General features: G+C 45.1%; 1 protein-coding gene across 2 annotated transcripts; it reads right to left on the minus strand.

The window, feature by feature from the left end:
* Nucleotides 1-3,206: 3,206 nt before the first annotated feature.
* SEC11C (SEC11 homolog C, signal peptidase complex subunit) lies at nucleotides 3,207-19,216 on the minus strand. Of its 2 annotated transcripts, XM_008705187.2 has the most exons (6): nucleotides 19,093-19,216; nucleotides 11,751-11,860; nucleotides 8,406-8,555; nucleotides 6,236-6,355; nucleotides 4,034-4,091; nucleotides 3,207-3,409 (listed from the first exon to the last, which is right to left on the minus strand). In XM_008705187.2, the coding sequence occupies exons 1-6, from the start codon at nucleotides 19,177-19,179 to the stop codon at nucleotides 3,356-3,358; spliced, it is 579 nt and encodes a 192-aa protein (XP_008703409.2). In that variant the 5' UTR covers nucleotides 19,180-19,216; the 3' UTR covers nucleotides 3,207-3,355. The 2 variants fall into 2 exon arrangements, with proteins under 2 accessions (XP_008703409.2, XP_040488403.1); XM_040632469.1 differs by lacking the exon at nucleotides 8,406-8,555 and having other exon boundaries at nucleotides 19,093-19,212.
* Nucleotides 19,217-19,435: the final 219 nt, after the last annotated feature.

A 19,435-nucleotide genomic window follows, 5' to 3' on the forward strand; every position in this document is an offset into this window, starting at 1 on the left:
GATAACCAAGGGGGAGGGGGAATATATACGCAGCCACAGCAGATAAACAGATGCTGCGGAGGATATTGGACATGTCACAGCAGAACAGAAAAATAACCAAGGAAGCTCCCAGTGAATCTCAGGGGAAGAACAGGCTCAGATATTCCTACACCAGTGCACGAATCAGGGAAGGCACATAAAAATCGACTTGAGATGTTAAGGCAGGAATTCTTCTTCACCGGTGGGTCTGGGAATGAAACTTGCCAAAGAATGTAGCAGTAGGAGACTGTGTGTTTTTTCCAAATACAAATACCTAGTAAAAATCCTGCGGTATGGACACTGACGGACGGATTCTAAACTTCATATGGAGAGGCAAAAAAGACCCAGAATAGCCACTCGGTATTAACCGTGGGAGTTTGTGAAGTGCAGATGCCCCGGCACGCTCCCCCTCATTTGAAGATTCTCATACTTGCTCACTTAAAATGGTCAGACTTCCTCCACTTCACAGCAATGCTTCGTTTGCTCAGCCTGGCTGGGGACAGCGGCAGGCCCACAATGTGCGCAGAGCGGTTTAAGGCCCACAGGCTGGTTGCTGCAGTGATCGTGTGCGTGTGTGTGTGCGTGTGTGTGTGCGCGCATGCGCATGTGTGTGCGTGTGGCATTTGACTAAGACTGACACATTCACCGTCGAAGGAGAAAAAGTCCGACTAAGGCCCGTGGGCTGGGAAAACAGAGGTTCTCCCACTCCCTTGTTAAAAACACTGAAGCTTACTCCCATAGTGGAAACTTCCCAGTTTTTGACAGAAACCTGCATTGATTTAAACACAGTAGAGCAAACACCGTTTAACTTCCTAAGTCCTCCTAGAACACCAGCAGGCCTCGGTGAGCTGAACGGTGGGCTGTCTGTCCCTACCCCAGGGGGCGTCCTGACATCCTTGCTACCTGCTGCCTTCTCCCTTCTCAGGGGGGGATTTCTTGTTTGGCCAGCATCCCCAGCCACCTTCCATTTTGAGACTTCGAAGCCCTTGGGAAGTGGAAAAACAGTTGTCCAGCTCATAAGAAATGTGTGTCCCAGGAGCACCCGAAAGCTCCCAGCAAGCAGGTACTTCCTGAAAACCCCAGTGTAAGCTGTTTGGGTGTCGCAGTGCCCCTGCGTCTGCTTAGATGCCGGCCTGGCTCTTGTGCATGTGTCCCCGACAGTGAGGCTGCAGTGGAGACCCCCAGAAAAAGGACCTTCCATCCAGCATCAACGCCCATCACTTCTACCGCCGAAGCACCGACCCATCTAAGAAGCCCAAAGCGCTGGGCTGGCGGACTAGCCACAAATGGCACAGGCCGAGCCACAGTCGGGTTTATGCCAGGATGTCAGGCACGCGGAAAGAATTAACGATCAGCTCGGCCACAGTAAGACTTCTTTAAAGTTTCTATTAACCAACGGCAGTCCCCCAGGAAGACGATAAAATAATAAAGCTTTGACCCAACATTTTGACATTTCATGTTTAGTTAAAGGAATGAAAATCTCTTTTTCTTAAGAAAGGAGTTTATGAAAGGGCACAAGAGAATCACGTTTTTAGAAAGCGTCCTATAATTCTTTTTCTTTCACTTTGGTGATTTCAACAGGATGAGGGCCATTGTTGTTGCCACAGTCTATTTCAGCAGAGAGAAAGGCTTACGGGGCAAGCTGCCCCCCGCGGATCACTCCTGCCGCTCTTTCCCAGATCGGGGGCTCCGTGACAGAGGAGCTGTGCAGGTGGGTGACGAGGCACAGGCTCACACTGAAAAAGAAAACTCACCTAACAACGGGTAACGGCAACGAAGCGCGTACTGCACGCACGTCAAGCACCATGCTAAGAGCATTCAGTGAGTTAGCTCCCTGTCCCTGGGGACGGCCAGGGAGCTGAGTGCAGTTCCTGCCCTCCATTCGATGCTGAGGGAATGAGCTTGCTCAAGGCCGAGAGGTGCTTAAGTGGCTTGTAGAGATTCTAAGCTCTTCCACCAGATTTGGACAGACCTCAAAGAATGACGGAGACTTGTAACTTCTCACCGAAAGGATGTCAACATCACATTGTTCGGTGAAAAGAGAACATTTCTGTTACCACTGAAGAGTGCATTTGAAAACATCATTGGGGGGCGCCTGGGGGGCGCAGTCGTTAAGCGTCTGCCTTCGGCTCAGGGCGTGATCCCAGCGTTCTGGGATCGAGTCCCACATCAGGCTCCTCTGCTGGGAGCCTGCTTCTTCCTCTCCCACTCCCCCTGCTTGTGTTCCCTCTCTCGCTGGCTGTCTCTCTCTGTCAAATAAATAAATAAAATCTTTCAAAAAAAAAAAGAAAACATCATTGGCTCCTTTCTACTCCTCTAACACTGCTACACATACCGTGGTCCAGGCCCCGGCAGCATCTAGGGATGGAGTCTCGGGCCCCACCCCAGCCCTCCTGAGTCAGAACCTGCCTCGAACGGCAGCCAGGTGCTCCGCATGCTCACTGAAGCTTGAGAGCACCCCTCCCTTCGCTGGGCTCCCACACCTGGCAGGAATGCTCTTCCCTGGGATTTACCTGCCTGATTTCTTAACTCTGCTCAAGGTCCCCTCCTCAGAGGTCTTCCCTGGCCTCTACATGAAAAGCAAGGCTTCTCTTTGGCTCTCTATCAGCTGACCCCGTTTAATTCTCCTTCAGAGCAACTGTATTCCTGAAATCCGAGTGTTCCTCCCACACGCTGCAAACTCCATCCAGGCTACGACTTCACAGCCCGGCCCCGAGGGCGGCGGCTGGGACATAAGTGCCTGACACAGTTTCGTGAAGGACCATGTTCTATGCAGGACTCTGTATCGTGTGTGTGTAACTCACACAGTGGAGGTCCCTGGGAAACTACAGAGGGACGTGCCCCTCTCACCCTTCTGCACTTTTTTTAAGTTTTCAAAGGAGGATGCACTGGTTTTCTAATTTATGAAACACTTCTCAAATAATTTATCCACCCACCTCAAGATAGATTCCACCACAAACACAAAGCAGATTACATCTTTCCTTTTAAAAAGGTTTTAGACTTTATTAACTTATCAGAGTCTACTTGTTTTGAAACTCAGACATTACAACTACATCGTGGGGACCATGCACTGTATGGTCCCCAGCGGCAGGTCCAGAAGTGGCCCAGACCCCCGTGCTTGGCTTAGAATGACCACGAGCGGCACAGAGACTGAGCAGGTTCGAGTCAGAGCCCACAAAAGAAAACAATTTTTACTGATGAATCATTTATTTGGACAAGACAAAAATGTCTCCACGTTGTTTCCTTTTATACAGAAAGTGGAACATTTCAAATATATTAGATTTTCTCTTTTTCAACAGAATTCATTTCAATCTGGTCCTAGGAACTTCTTCTCATTTTAGGATTCACGTTTTAGTAACACATATGCACCCATTACAGCCAAAAGAGCATACTGTAAAGAAAACACAGTGGGAAATTACTGTGAGCTCTACAAATTAGGTTGGTCTATAAGTGTATTCAGATGAAGTCTGCTCAGTGCTAGACTGAGGACAGAATCAAAAGATGACCCCTTCCCCCATGCCTGGTTCTCCAAACTAGCTGTTCAATGCACAGTATGGTTTAAAACCCCCCAAATATATTGATGGACTAAGGACCAAGCACCCAACAAACACGGCTAATTCACTGCTCAATCTTGTGTAGGTTCCCTATTGTTTTTCAAGTGGTTTTTAAAAAATATAGATGCCATTTTTATTGAGGTTGAGAGATCATCATTACTGGGTTTATTGTACTACGTTTTTTTGTATGTTTAAAGATTTCCATGATAAAAAGCAACTAATATAGAGGTGCCATTCTAGAATACACTATGAACACAAAAGATGAAAGTAGCTATTTTAAATAACTGACTTAAGTGTTGATAATTTAAATGGTTATGTTAATTTGCAGTTAAATACAAACACTGCAAAAAAAAAAATAACCAGCAAAACATTTTTAAAAGACTGCATCTTTACAGCTGCACGTGCAAAAGCTCCAATATACACACATTTTTTTTAACGCAGACATACATACACATTCCTACCTTGAATTTTGGGTAGTCATTCATTATTATGGTGACCATACCAACATATGGTAAAAACCTAAATTGTGGGATGAAAAGCCAGAAATATAAGGACTGTTTGTAATATGATGATAGCAACATTTAAAAACACTCTAACTCAGCCTGAGGACACAAATCTTCCTCGGGAATAGCCCTGACTGGGGCTGTAAGACTAACATTCACTCCTGCCTCAAAAGGCTTTCTTAATCAAAAGCATCACCACTAACAGCAGGACGATTTTTCAAGCAGGCACATGATTTCAAATAGAGATGCTGCTTGTCTTTGCTTGCTGCATTCACCGTAACAAAATTAAAATAATTAGTTGAGCCACTTGTACAAATGGAACCGACAACTGCCATCAAGCTAGTTTTTAATTTTTTTTGGTGGAGAAGTCATATCCAGACAGCCTATATAAAGACGGCTGTTAGGGAAAGCTTTCAAAATACATGAAGAATTAGTTTGTAATTGGAAGAACCACCATCATTTTCATTTCATGGGGCTTTTCAGATGTAACAAACACGCTTATTGGGCAATGAACACAGATGTGAGTCCCATAACTTATACCCACATGTGATTATGATCACAGAAACAGAAGGTCCGGGGCATAAGCTAGCCAATGATTCTGCTGACAAAATTCATGTCAAGATGCAATCAGTAGACCCAAGCCTCACATCACTAACAGGGAACCAGGGAAGGCACCCCGTACCAGCCAGTCCTATGTAAATCAGCAGCTCCAACCTCTCCTTTATACAAAGCCTGTCCCCAGGACGTCTAAAAATAGAGGACTGGGACACTTGGGTGGCTCATTCGGTTAAGCAGCTGCGTTCAGCTCAGGTCGTGATCTCAGGGTCCTGGGGTCAAGTCCTGCATCAGGCTCCTTGCTCAGTGAGGAGCCTGCTTCTCCCTCCGCCTGTTTCTCCCTGCTTGTGCTCTCTCTCTCTGACCAATAAATAAATAAAATCTTTAAAAATAAATAAATAAAAATAGAAAACTGACCAGGTAGAAGTCTCTCCCTTCTCCCCACAGATATTCCAATGGAAATGCAACCGGGTAAAGGAGTTAGAAGATGAGCAGAGGGAGAAAAGGGGGAGAAAGAGGCCTCAAAACACAATCTAATTGATAAAGCTAAATCGAGAAAATGGTAATCAAGTTCTCCAGCCTTAAAGAGCTGGTGGGATTTAGAGAAGATAAAAAAAAAAAAAAAAAGAAAAGAAACACTTCTAACAAGGGTTAAACATAAGAAAGGGTCACTAGGAGAGGGCAAGAATTGCCTTTTTTTGCTTTTTTTAGTAAGAGGATACATGCTCTGCTGTGTCAGTCAGAAGAGAACTCATCACTGGAACAATTATGCAAAGATGAATATTAAAAGATTTATCACATAACTGTTTCTGGTAGAGAAAAACAGGAAATAGTCTAAATGTCCACCAAAAGAGGATCGGCTAAGTTATGATTTTATGATTCTCAGTGGAACAACAGTACGTAGCCATTTAAAAATACATGGGTGTAGATTTGACACAGAAATCTATTTCCAACTTCTTGTTGGATGAGAAGGTAAAATAAAATTCTACTATGTAAAATTATATATTACATATGCACACACATCTGTATAGGTACAAGGAATGTCTAGAATATTCACTTAAGTGTTAAATAGTGGTTATCTCTGGGAGGATTTCTTGTAATTGCTATTTAAAACCAGAAATAACTAATCTCTAAGTGATGATTTCTTTCAAAAACATAATTAAACCAATGATATAGATAATATACTTGCATTCAGTTTTAGATTTTTGGTCCCTAGTTCTGAGTGGCATTTACACAGTAAATTGGACTACTTACAACTCTCCTGACATATAATATTTGTAACAAGTGATTCTATTATCCTATACACTTTGTTTCTTAGTTTCTTTTTTTTGAGGGAGGGAAGGAGGGAGGGAGAGACAGGGAGACTGAAAGAGAGAAAGGGAGGGGTGTGGGGGGAACGGGCAGAGAGAAAATCCCAAGCAGGCTCTACACTTAACACGGAGCCCAATGCAGGGCTCAATCTCACAACCCTGATATCATGATCTGAGCTGAAACCAAGAGTCGGACGTGTAACTAACTGAGCCTCCCAGGCGCCCCTAGTTTCTTTGTTACTAACTATTTTTCCGGTTTCTGAATCTTTTATATAACTTAAAAGTTAATGCTCACCCTCTGGCTCTTCCCACCACATCCTTCTTCTCAAGCCAGTTCTGGCCCTCTTTGTACAAGCCTCTGTCGTCAACTTCATTATTGTCTCCTTTAGTCAGAAATTTGATGTCTCCATTATCTCTAGAAAGCAAAATAATGTCCTCTCACAAATAATTTTCAGCACAGCATCATTAGAAAACAATCAGTTTACCCAGCAACGGGCATTTAGACAAACATTCCACAGTAACTTGATCTTTCCTGGTCTAAGGCGATTGCTTACAGATAACCATCTAACTAACACACAGGGCTGCCGGCGATTCTGCAGACTCAAACTCGGAAATGCTCAAGTCACCCTGATAACCAAAAAGCACGGCAAAGCACGAGGGCGCCAGCAAGGCAGCAATCAGCTTCCAGCAACTGTTTTCACTCTCCTTGTCCTCAAAGACCGACTTGTGAACACGGCTTAGATTCCCCTTCACTCTAGAGAGGAACTTGGTCCCAGATCACACAGATCTGAGCCCCAGCTAATTGAAATGCGCGTGTGCCCTTACCCCTCCTCAAACCTACTTTTCCTTGCCAAATGTAAAATGTTAATGCATTATTTCCTTCAGCACTGAGCAAAGCGGTATAAAATCTGGTTTGCAAAGAAACAGGAATCACAAATGGCACAAAACCAGTGTGTTAAAGAGACCCACGGGATTAATTCTAAACATTCTAAACCGGTGCTTATGTAGCCTTGACACTAGAAACACAACATTACAGCATTACAGAGCTATAAAGAGGGTCTTCTTTCAATAAGACAAATGAAAAAAGGCACTATTATAATTAGATAAAATATTAAAAGCCCACAAAGATTTGAAACCATGCCAAAAGGAGCAAGCTGATTTGCAGCTGCGGTTATAAAGGAAATCAGGAAGATAAAACCCCTGAGCAGTCTCTCCCACAACTCATGCAAATTACAGAAAATCACCATTATTTCCTCAACTTTGAATAATTTCTCATCTGTAGAAATTATGTTTAAGTCAGCTGTCACATTACGACCATGTATATTTCTTTATCAGTCAGTTAACAAGTGGACATCAAGTCCTGTCATGCAGTACCACAAATGAAAACAGGGTCATTCCAATGTTTACAGCAAAACAAAGTGATGATTTTAAGTATCGACTTCTTTGGGGAACCCCTGCAAGCAGTGACTGGAATGGGAACCTGATACTGGACATGTACAAATAGTTACAGTCCACGCGTGTGTACACACACACACACACGATGAGAAATGCTCTGTTATTTAAGAAACACAAATACACACATCTCAGTTTAATTCCGTAACTCAGGCAGGTAAAAATGCTACACTAAGCTGCAAGAGGTAAATGAATAACCCAGTATACAGAAGGTCGCATTTTCACTAATCACGTGACTGTACCCTCCCCTGGGAACTTAATACACATGAGGTAGAAGTCACTGTTTCCCGTTCCCAAAAAGTATCTTCAGAAGCCTGCACTTGCATTTAAAGGAAAGGAAGACCATTTGTGGGGGGAGAACTGAAGCAGGACACACAATGATTGAACCCCGGGCCGGAGACAGGGACGCGCCGCCACCCATGGCTAAGGCTACTGCTGTGAATGCTGCTTGGTCTGAAGTGACACAGAGAAACAGGCAGCTTTCTGCATTTCAGAAAACGGTCCTCACATCATCATAATCCTCAGCTGCAACGGGACTGGATTTTCTCTGAGACTCCTTCAAATAACTATTATGCTCTTGTACATTGCACCTCCCACTGCGGAGCAATTTAGTTACCGTTACCGAGTGCTTCCAGAAACACCTGTCCGTTCAGTTCTCATAATCGCCTGTGAGTCATGGTGGGAAAGGATAATGTTATCAGTCCGTCTTACTGACTGGGTAAGGGAGCAGGTCCAAAGTCACCCAATTCGTCAATGGCGGGACTAGGAGCATAATCCAGAGCGTCTGCTATTTTCTAACCAACCAAGAAAACTGGCTACCGAAACCGAATCACCGAATTCCACACCTGAAACTAATATTACACGGTATGTTGGCTAACTGGAATTTAAATAAAAACCTGAGGGGAAAAAAAAGTTGGATAACAATCAGTGCTAAGGAAATTCATTAATTAATTAATTAAATCCAGCAACCAAAATTTACAAAACAACACCAAAAAGAAGTCAAGCCCCCTTACTTTTCATGAACTTTGATCACTCTGTGAACTATTGGAATGTCTCGTCCTTCAACTTTAAAGACCACGATCTCACCAGCTCTAATGGGGTCTTCCCGGAAGTTTGTCAGGAACAGAAGGTCGCCCCTGTGAAAGGCTGGCTCCATACTGCCACTGCGAAGAAACGCAAAATCACATCCTATTAGCCTGGGTTCACTGGGGAACTTTTCAATTCATGAAGAACACAAAAATAAACACATCAGTGAAAGTCTCAGCCTCCATCAATCGTCAGGTAGGTCTGGGAGCTATTATACAAGCCACAGTGGTTCCCTTCTGACTGCTCACGATGATGACATCAAGTAAGACAGGAAATGATTGCTTCTTAGATTAAGTATGAAAAGGATAGTAGCAGGCCCCTCTGTACTTTGTATTAGGTAGAAAAAGAACCGAGTATAATGTGAACTCTTTGCAGTAAAAGCTGCCAATTTTTAGCCTCAAAAAAAAAAAAAAAAAGTCCTACATCTACAAATACATGACTATTTTCATTCAGAAGTACAGACTCAAAGCCGGTTGATACTCTAGGGCTATTCTCGCGTTTCATGGCTCATCTCCAGCACCTAGGACGTGGGCATTCAAGGAAGAGAAGCAAACAAATGAATGCCTTGGAAGAGTGATCTATCCAAAAACCGAGCTGAGGGTTGGGACAAAATTCAAGCCCAAGTCTTGGGACTCCTGGGGCATCATCCTTTAGACCATATTCTACAGAAAGTCCAATTTTAACAAGTGTTGACTGCTTTTGAAGTGGAGGTCAATGAAGAATCCCACATGGTACTGGTTTAAACCCCTGCCAAACATCTTCAATGGATTCAAAGTAAATTGTAATCTAGTAGAAGCCGAAATTATCAAAACAGAATTCATTTTGCATATGCTCATGCTTTGTCTTAATGCATCAGAAAATAAATAAGACCAGGGGCGCCTGGGTGGTGCAGTCGTTAAGCGTCTGCCGTCGGCTCAGGGCGTGATCCCGGCATTCTGGGATTGAGCCCCACATCAGGCTCCTCTGCTAAGAGCCTGCTTCTTCCTCTCCCACTCCCCCCGCTTGTGTTCCCTCTCTCGCTGGCTGTCTCTCTGTCAAATAAATAAATAAATAAATAAATAAATAAATAAATAAATAAATCTTAAAAAAAAAAAAAAAGAAAGAAAATAAATAAGACCAAACAATATTGCAATATAGGGACTGTATGCTCAAAAACCAGTGAGAAGTTTGTTGAGGGCAGGATGCAGGGAGGAAGAACCAGACTGGCGAAGAAATGGAGTGCTTTAAAGGAAAATGTGAGTTCATAATGGGAGTGGCTCAAGAAGTTGGCCCTCCTGTCCCTCCCGGCCCTGGACCACCTTAAACGTGTCAGCACATGCAGATCAGCAAGGAGAAACACAGCAGAGACTGGCCTGTCACTAAGTACCTGCTGATGTGTTTACTTTAAAGTGAAACCAGTGACACTAGTATCATAATAGATCTAGCATTCAAAAATAGGAAATCTGAATAAAAAATATAGTGAGGGCTAGAAATATAAATGACTATGAGGGAAAGAAAGAGCAAACAGTTAAGAACTACAGCTAGAAAAACCTTCTGGATAAGTCTGAGGCAGAAGAGTGCAGTTTGTCATCAAGAGTCATTATCGTGTCCCATGAGGAAAGCACTTCTTTGATATGTTTCACTAATATCAACTTACACTTGCTTTCTTCACGAGCCAGGGATTTCCCAAAGGTCAGTGTTCCCCAAGGTCACACATCTCTCATGATGTCAACAATTAATGTTGACAAACCAAATTTAGAACTATAAAGGATGCTTAAAAAAAAAAAAAAGAAGTCCCTACAGACCACAATGTTACAACAACTTCTGTGTGTAAGTGTGTCTGTGTGATTTAAGGAAAACCAGAACATCTGGGATCTAGTTTTGGTTTTGCCAAAAGTAACTGTAAGATGCAAGTGGCTTGGCCTTCACGGGCCTCAGGCTCTTTATCTGTTAAGTGAGAGTTTTTAATTTCTTTTTTTTTAAGATTTATTTGAGAGAGAGGGAAAGAGAGAGAGAACATGAGTGGGGTGAGGGGCAAAGGGAGAAGCAGGATCCCCACTGAACAGGGAGCCAGATGTGGGACTCGATCCCAGGACCCGAGATCATCACCTGAGCTGAAGGCAGACGCTTGGCTGACTGAGCCACCCAGGTGCCCCAGGGGTTTTTCATTTCTAATGGGAAAAGAAAAAAAAAAAAAAAAAGCCTTAAAATCCTTCCTTCAGATGAATCTTACCAGGATGCATACCTATATAGAATATATAAAAATGGAGCTGTTATAACTGAAACAAGGCTGAGGAGTCTAGAATCCATGCATTTGATCCCCTTCTCCTCCTAACTGACCCACTGGACCCCAGGGCACTCCTAGAGCACAGTGTGAACACCAGTGAATTAGAAACCAGTATGTTCTCCTAAGGCTCCTACCTGTATGAGGGCAGTGTACCTCTAGAACAGACCCCTTGGCCAGCCACGCAAGGGCACCCGGGCGAAGCCAGGGTCATGGCCGAAGCCCCATGATGTGGCAGCAGGGCCCGTGGAGGGCAAGGGCACTGTTTGGGAGCCACGAACCCTGCATGCCGGCCTTGGCTCCTGCACCAGCCAGCGGTGAGCCTGCCCCCGTCGCTGCTACCGCCTGCCGCTCCACCGGTGAAACACACAGGCTCCGCCCCCACCCACGGTAAGGCTCGACGGTCCAGGACGCGCTGGACAGAGAGCAACCTGAAGCACCCAGGGCTCCCAAACGTGCTTCTTTAACTTCAAACTGATCACGTTTTCTCCTTGCATGACTTCATGGCTATATGAAGTTAACTAAAGTATTAACTTTTCTAAACTTAACGTCCGGTGCTTTAGAAGGGTAATAGTGTCAGGGAGTGAGCAGCCACCAACGGCAGCGCCGCGGACGCCTGAAACAACACAGCACGCGCTGCCGTGCGCTGGGGAGACACACTTCCTGTCTGGCTGGCACCGAGAAAGCCGAATCACAGTTTTAAATGACTTATGTTTAAGGACCGGTTTGCACACACATAATCACACGGGATTGTTATCTTCGGTGGATTAAGGCACGAAAATACAAAAGCAAGTATACTGTCCCGCAGTGTCAGCATCCCCACCACCAAAGCTCTGAAGTGTGTGTCGAAAAAGATCAGATTTTTCAACAAAGGCCAGAACGAAATGCAAACGGCATCAACAAAGAAAATCCTAATGCTCTATCCAGGGACAACACTGAGTGTTGGCTTTCGCTCGGGCGACCCTGCTTCTCTGTGGCGGGGCAGAGCGCGACAGCGTGCAGCACTTACCTCAGCACCACCACGATCGGGCTCTCGCTGCCAGTGAGGACGATCAACCCCTTCCAGATCATGAGCGCAGAAGACACGATCATGGCGAAGTTTAAAACCTGGTAATACAGCTGGAATGCAAAAGGCCAAACCCAAAGTGAGAACCAATGGAAGAATATGCACGAACCCTAAGCTGGAGATGAGCTTGTTTACAAAAAAAAAAAAAGAAAGAAAAAAAAAAGCTAAGTTCTGATTTTAGGACATTAATTCACACAACCTATAAACTCAGTTAGTATTTCAACTTTTGTCCCAGGAATGAGCCTTCTGTATACTGTCTCTCTTTCAATGAGCAACGAGAGAAAAAAACCAGAGCAATCCATGGGCCCTACTTTGCTAAAGCCTCGATAAGACTCTACTTGCCTCTCTGGGATTTCCCAGAACCTTCAACCCTGAAGAGTCCCACTTTTCAAGTTTTGCCCCAAAGGCCTTTTGTTCTCGTGTAGAGAGTGCCCGTAAGACCCGAGAGCCTGGAGTGCACGGTGTGGTTTACCTAGAACCACTCATTTGCCGCCTGGCCAAAGAGGCCTCAAATGAGGCTTCAGAATCCTATAGTACTTAGCAATGAGGCTGTCCTGCATCTGAAATTACATTTCAAAGTGAACAAAAACTTTAAACACATGGATGTTTAAATTTTCCATAAATTTTTTTAAGGTTAATCCTTTAATCTTCTTTATTTTTTTTTTTATATCATAGAGTGAGCGAGCACAAGCAGGCGGAGTAGCAGGCAGAGTGAGAAGCACGCTCCCTGCTGAGCAAGGAGCCCGATGTGGGGACTCATCCCAGGACCTTAGGATCATGACCTGAGATGAAAGCAGTCACTTAACTGGCTGAGCCACCCAGGCATCCCTAAATTTTCCATAAATGTTTTAAAAAGTAAAAAGTAAACAATATCTGGTTAAGAACATAGGCAGAAAGCCACACAAGACAGTATCTAGTTCTAAGCTGCCCTCATTCCACCTTAAACCACTGAGTTAAGACCCACAGGGCTTGTCCTGCTCAAGGCTCTTCCTTGCCCACAGCTGCCTGCCACACCCAACCCCTGGTGACAACAGGGGGAAAAAGTAACATGCGCCCACATTATAACACCCTATCCGGCTATAGCTGGATTGTTGAGCCAGATGTCTCCAGTCTTTCAAGAGGCTTTAGGGACAAAAGTCACTGTGTCTACTACTACTTGGAATGCAAGTCCCTCAGGGCATCTGCCCTTAGTATCCTCCAGGATGGTCCTTACTCTAGTACCCGCCGCAATCTTCCTCCTCACAACCCCTGTCCTGGGTGATCCGAAGAGCCATGCAGATGGCCTACCCAACACTCTGGTGTCTCAATTCTTAGACAGCCTCATCTCCAAAGTCCTCCCGCCACCTGAACCAAACACTCTCAACAACATACCTGGAACTGAAACTGCTCACCCCCACGTCTCTAATTCAATTTTTCCACTCTACCTGCCACGTACATCTGTTCTGCCATATGTGCTCACCTACATGGCAGGACTCCTGTCACCCCCCTCACCACCATTTGTTCTATACATTCTACGTTCTAAACATTTCTGGAATCTGTTCCATTCTCTCTATTCCCACTGGCACCACACTCATCCGAGTCACCAACAGAGCCCACTGGGCAACTATAAGAGCCTGCTAACCGGTCTCCTGGCGTCCATACACACCTCTCCCAATGCACTCTCCCTGTTACACTCTACACTCATTTGCAAATGTCCCTCCGGCCATCTATAATCTCTATGCCCTGCTTCAGCTGCCCTTCAATTGCATCCCTTCGACTGCATGCCACTACCCTGAGGATGAACGTGGTCCCTATGGTCCTGTCTGGCACATTCCCCTACTCCCTAGCTTCAGGGGGCACAGCTCACTGCGCTCCAGGTACGTTAGCGGTATCTGTCAGTGCTTCGGAGAGCACGTGCTCCTACACTCCAGGATCTTCACCTGGCTATTTCCTCTGCCCGGAGACTCTCTCCCTAGACTCCTTAGCATACCTAACGCTCACTCATCCTAAATCCTACTAAATCAACACCAGTTCCCCAGGGAAGCCCTCCCTGACCCACTAGACCAGGAGTCGGCAAACTTTTTCTACAAAGGGCCACATGATAAGTATTTTACAAGCCATACAGTCTCTGTTGAAATTACTCAACCCTGCCATTGTAGCGAGAAAGCAACTAAAGACAATATGTAAAAGAATGAATATGGCTGTGTTCAGATAAAACTTTATTTATAAAAATAGATGGGGGATGCACCTGGGTGGCTCAGTCAGTTAAGTGTCTCTTGATTTCGGCTCAGGTTATGATCTCTGAAATGTGAGATTGAGCCCCGCATTGGACTCCACACTGGGCATGGAGCCTGCTTAAGACTCTCTCTCCCCCCTCGGCCCCTCCCCCAAACCTACCCCCCCCCCGTCTCTAAACAAACAAACAAACAAACAAACAAACACACACACACACAGATGGTGGGCTGGAGTTTGCTACTCTCTGCTGTAGACCAGCCTAGGTCCTCCTGTTACATATTCTCACTGCATTCTCTACTTCTTTATATCATCCATCACTATCATAATTATACATATCATTTTTAATGTGTCTTTTACATTAGATTTTATGTTCCACAAAGGCAAAGATCATTTTGGCCTTGTTCACAGCTGGACCTCCAGTGTTCAACACAAGTCTGGCAAAAAGTAAGTACTCAATTTGTGGAATAAATGTGAGAAAATAAACATCTTTAATATATGGTGGGCACAAACTATTAGTAAGAAAAACACTAAAATCCCCAAAACAACAACAACAAAAAAGGTAAAAGCTTAAAACTATTAATTTTCCAAAGAAGAAATACAAGTGGTGAATAAACAGAGTGTTCAAACCCAATCCTGCCTCCTCCCTCCCCTCTTCTTTTTTATGCCTAGCAAATTTCAAGTTTGGGGGTTTTGTTTTTTTGTTTTTTGTTTTTTCATGCTAAGACTCGGTGCTGGCCCAGGGTGCACTGTGGTGAGAGGGCAAGCAGACACAGTCATTCTGAGAGCAATCTGGCACTAGCATCACAAGGCTACTTTCAGCCCAGTAACCCTACTTTAGGAATTCCGTCTACAATAAAGACAGATAGGGAATTATGGCCCAACAATATGCATCATGGTCCTATTTCTAGTAAGAGAGAAAAGGAAATAAATGAGCAACAACAAGAAATGATTGAGTAGGGGCGCCTGGGTGTCTCAGTCATTGGGCGTCTGCTTCAGCTCAGGGCGTGATCCCGGCGATCTGGGATCGAGCCCCACATCAGGCTCCTCCGCTGGGAGCCTGCTTCTTCCTCTCCCACTCCCCCTGCTTGTGTTCCCTCTCTCGCTGGCTGTCTCTATCTCTGTCGAATAAATAAATAAAATCTTTAAAAAAAAGAAATGATTGAGTAAAATAATGGCAAGTTACTGCACTATTTAAAACAAAAGTGTAGGCTGCAGTAGAATCTCCACTAACCACAAAACAGTTTGTAAAACAAGCACAAGGAGTTGCCCTCAAAGGCTAACAGAGGCCGTCTTGGCATGGTGGAATTGCGAGTGATTGAGCTTTCTTCTTTAAACTATTCTCTATTCTTTAAAATTTCTGTGATGGGCATGGATTAATTCCCAAGTCTGGGGAAAATAAATGTTTAAAGGAATTTGACAGAATATTACACGGCCGTTAAAATAATTCCTCTGAAGAGTGTGACAAAACAGGAACACGTAGTCTGACGTGGCGCTAAGGCAGGAAAAGCAGAGCTCGTAGCGCTCCTACTACACGTCTGGGAAATTATGTCACTCCAGGTATTTACGGAGGAAACAACTGAGAGTGGGGACATAAAAATGAATTAAAGTAACCGTGAAGAGGGACGCCTGGGTGGCTCTGTTGGTGAAGCGTCTGCCTTTGGCTCAGGTCATGATCTCAGGGTTCTGGGATCGAGCCCTGCATCAGGCTCCCTGCTCAGTGGGGAGCCTGCTTCTCCCTCTCCCTCTGCTGCTCCCCCTGCTCGTGCTCACTCTCTCCCGCTTTTCTCTAATAAATAAAAAAAAGTTTTTTAGGGGAGCCTGGGTGGCTCAGTTAAGCGTCTGCCTTCGGCTCAGGGCGTGATCCCGGCATTCTGGGATCGAGCCCCACATCAGGCTCCTCCACTGGGAGCCTGCTTCTTCCTCTCCCACTCCCCCTGCTTGTGTTCCCTCTCTCGCTGGCTGTCTCTCTCTGTCAAATAAATAAAATCTTTAAAAAAAAATTTTTTTTAAATAATCGTGAAGATATTCTGATGTAATCATTGAAAAGAAAAAGATAAATGTAATTCAAAATTAAAGTTACACACCATTTTAAAAAAAAACAACAACTCTTTGGCTACTGTGTCAATAGCAAATGATGAAACTATCACTAAATCCCCAGAAGAGCAAAGAAGGAAACTGGAGTGCCAAGTGGATACCGTTAAAGCGTTGGGCTGTAATACATTAAATTGTTGCTTCTGAAGTAAAACTGCCTTGCAAGGCTCATTGGTCTAAAGCAGAGGCTGTTCACTATAGCTTGCATTCGAAAACTTCTCCACCTGCCCTGCCTGACTTGAAGGACTTGATAAAGAAATGTTTCATTATGAATTACAGCTCTGACTGGGAAAGCCCCAAGCCACAGTTTTAAACAGAAATTGTCATTTTTAGACAGGTTTTCAAACCATCAGGCTCCACCCTGATAAAAGCAAAGTATAAAACCTTGCCATTTATGTAATAAAGGCCTGGTACTAACAATATTTTTTCCAGCATGATTTTCTATGCTCGAAAAATTCATCGAGGGGAAGTAAAATCAATTTCTCAAAATAAACAAAAGTCCTTTGAGCAAGACATCAATTGGCTAAAGAAAAAACCGATTATACAAAAACCTAACAATCAAGCTAACTGCAGAACCGCAGATCCTACTTCAATATTCTACTTTAAGGAACCTACTAACCCGAGTCCAGGACTAAAATCCTGGAACCTAGAAACATAATTTTGGTTGAACTACTGACAAACTGACGGGGATGTAAGAAATACACCAGCACGTTTTACTGGTACCTTGTGTTTGTTCATCTTCACCTACCAACTTTCTACACTCGGCAATTCATAGCCAGCAAAGTCCAGAAGCAAGCCCACACTCAGCCTTTGTCAACCAAAGACGAAAAAGCCAATGTCTGTGAGTTTCAAACAAACATTTCAGACCCAATATTCTGGCCGACAAAGCAGCACAAATGCCAGTAGCTGTGTTTCTTCCTTCCTCTCTTCCTCACTGCAGGAACAAAGAGTCCTTGTTTTTGCATGTGGCTCTTGCCTTACTTTATAGCAAGCTGGGGCAGCAGAGAAAGGAGGTCCCACTTCCAAGATTGGCGGAGCATGCATGCCTGACAAGGTGTCAGAAGATGCTATTTTGGAGGGAAAAAGAAAAAGAAACAAAAGGACAAAGCTTAAAAGAAAAAAAAAAGTACCAGGAGGCAGCAGAATTGAGCTTCTGCATTTTAATTAGAAAACTAGCAAAACACAGACAATGCAACAGCTACTGACAGGCCTTATCACCAAGAGTGGGAATATACAGATCTTTCAAAAGGCAAACTAGTTTAGGAACTGAGACATTCATCAGAAGGCCTTCTCTGATAGTCTGCAATTATAACCACCAGTAATCAGTACTAGTTTTAGAGACATTTTAAAAACCTAGCCAATTAAGTCTAGAGTTTTAAAGAACGCTCTATTTTCTGGAGAGTTTTCTTGGGAACAGCATCAGTGCTCAGGGAATTAGCTCTTGGTTTTTCAAGCTGGTGATAATCACTGCCACAACTCATCTTAATCACAGAAATTCCTAAGAGTTCATCAGCTACGCACACCTAGAAACAACCAGATTCTAAACAACAGTTTAGACTTGGTGACTTGAGTCACCAAACTCTCCCACACTACTGCACTAGTATGAAATTCTATTTGGAAAACAAAACAAAACAAACCCCATATGTCCACAGGCATAAGTTGTGCTATGCCACAGGCATCATCCCACTCCACAATATGGTGGCAAAAGTGACAGGATGTGTCAAAATCATGAGAATTTATATCATTTTCAAATTAAGTGTTTTTGTTTGTTTTAGAGAGAGAGAGCGCACAAGGGGGTGGGGAGGAGGGGAGAAGCAGAGGAAGAGGGAGAGAGAGAATCTTAAACAGGCTCCACGCCCAGCAGGGAGCCCTAAGCGGGGGCTCCATTTGGGGACTCTGTCTTGAGCCTAAATCAAGAGTTGAACAATTAATCCACTGAGCCATCCAGGAGTCCCGCTACCATTTTCAAAGACAATTAAAATTACCAGTAGGATGGTTCCATTTTTCTTAGCATAATTTATTGCTCATATCAATAGAAGTATTAGGATTCATTAGGATCTATCATGCCCTACAGGTCCCCTAAATTCTCTAACTAGAAGCTTAAGCAATAGCATTTTTCCTGGCTGAGAGGGCTTCCTTTCCAGTCCCCACTCACTCTTGCCTTATATTGAAGACTCAAAGACAGCGACGCTGGCCAAGGGGCTGACCAAGGAGAGAACAAGAAGGAAGTTTTCCTCTGAGGTCACAGAAGAGTGAGAAATTAACCCCAGGTGCCCAGAGACCCCACGCTAACTGCTTCCTATATTCAAGGTGCAGCCAGATGACAGAATCTAAGAGATTAGTGAAGACTTTGGGGGTCCCCTCTGGAAACCTGAATCAGTCTAAAACGATTGCGCACCCCCAGTGAGATCGCCAGGCACAAGGAGCTTTATTTAGTCCCGATGCATGGTGGGGAGAACACGTCCCAGAATGGGAAGAAATTACTTTGGGAGGCATTACCGGACAGTTCTCACTGTCAGAAAGTTCTTTCCTTTCGCCTGCCTTCCGCCCCTTCCATCCGCGGGCAGCCTTCCTCGGGGTGTCAGACCTCCAAGCCTCCCAGAGAAATCTATTCCCTCTTCCAGAGGCTGGCCCTTCAAACCCGTGCAGACAGCTGTCACTCACAGCCCAGTCATCTCTCCTGGCTTTCTCAACCACATTTGACATCCGTAGGACTAGATTCCTATTCTCTTCTCCTTCCTGGCCAGCCTCCCCTCACTGCGCTCTTGTCAGTGCAAGACAGCGCACACCTGTGCCCACACGTGGGTTTGCGCAAATTTGAACCCAGGGCCTCTGAAAGTCGGTGGGGGAGCCTGAAGGCGCCGGCGGCCCCAGTCGCCAGGCGCTGTCCTTGCCGGAGCCCTACCCAGAAAGCCTCGACTCCCCGCAGTTGCAGCCGGTTCTCGCTCCCGGACGCGCCCCCCTGGCGGGCCTCCCTTACCTGGCGTTTGTTCATCTTCCTCAGGTCCCCGAAGATGTCCAAGCCGGACGCCGGGAGATGCGTCCCCACGGCGCCGGCGCGCACCATGGCCGGCTCTCCTGGGGCCGAGACGGCCGGCCCGCTCGGCCCGACCCGGCCCCCGCCTACCAGCCCCTTGTCCTTGCGGGTCACGTGACCGGCAACTCGCTCGGGCGTCTGGGAATGGTAGTCTTTTGCGAGTCTTAGCCAGCAGTCCACCTGGAAGGAACTGGAAGGAAGAAAACTACCACTCCCAGAATGCTGCGGGGCGAGAGTCTCGTCCAGTGAAGACCCAGGGCTTCTAGGGAGGGCAAAGACGGGACTG

This window comes from Ursus maritimus, unplaced genomic scaffold, assembly GCF_017311325.1.
Source record: "Ursus maritimus isolate PB19 unplaced genomic scaffold, ASM1731132v1 scaffold_18, whole genome shotgun sequence".
NCBI classification, from domain to species: Eukaryota; Metazoa; Chordata; class Mammalia; order Carnivora; family Ursidae; genus Ursus; species Ursus maritimus.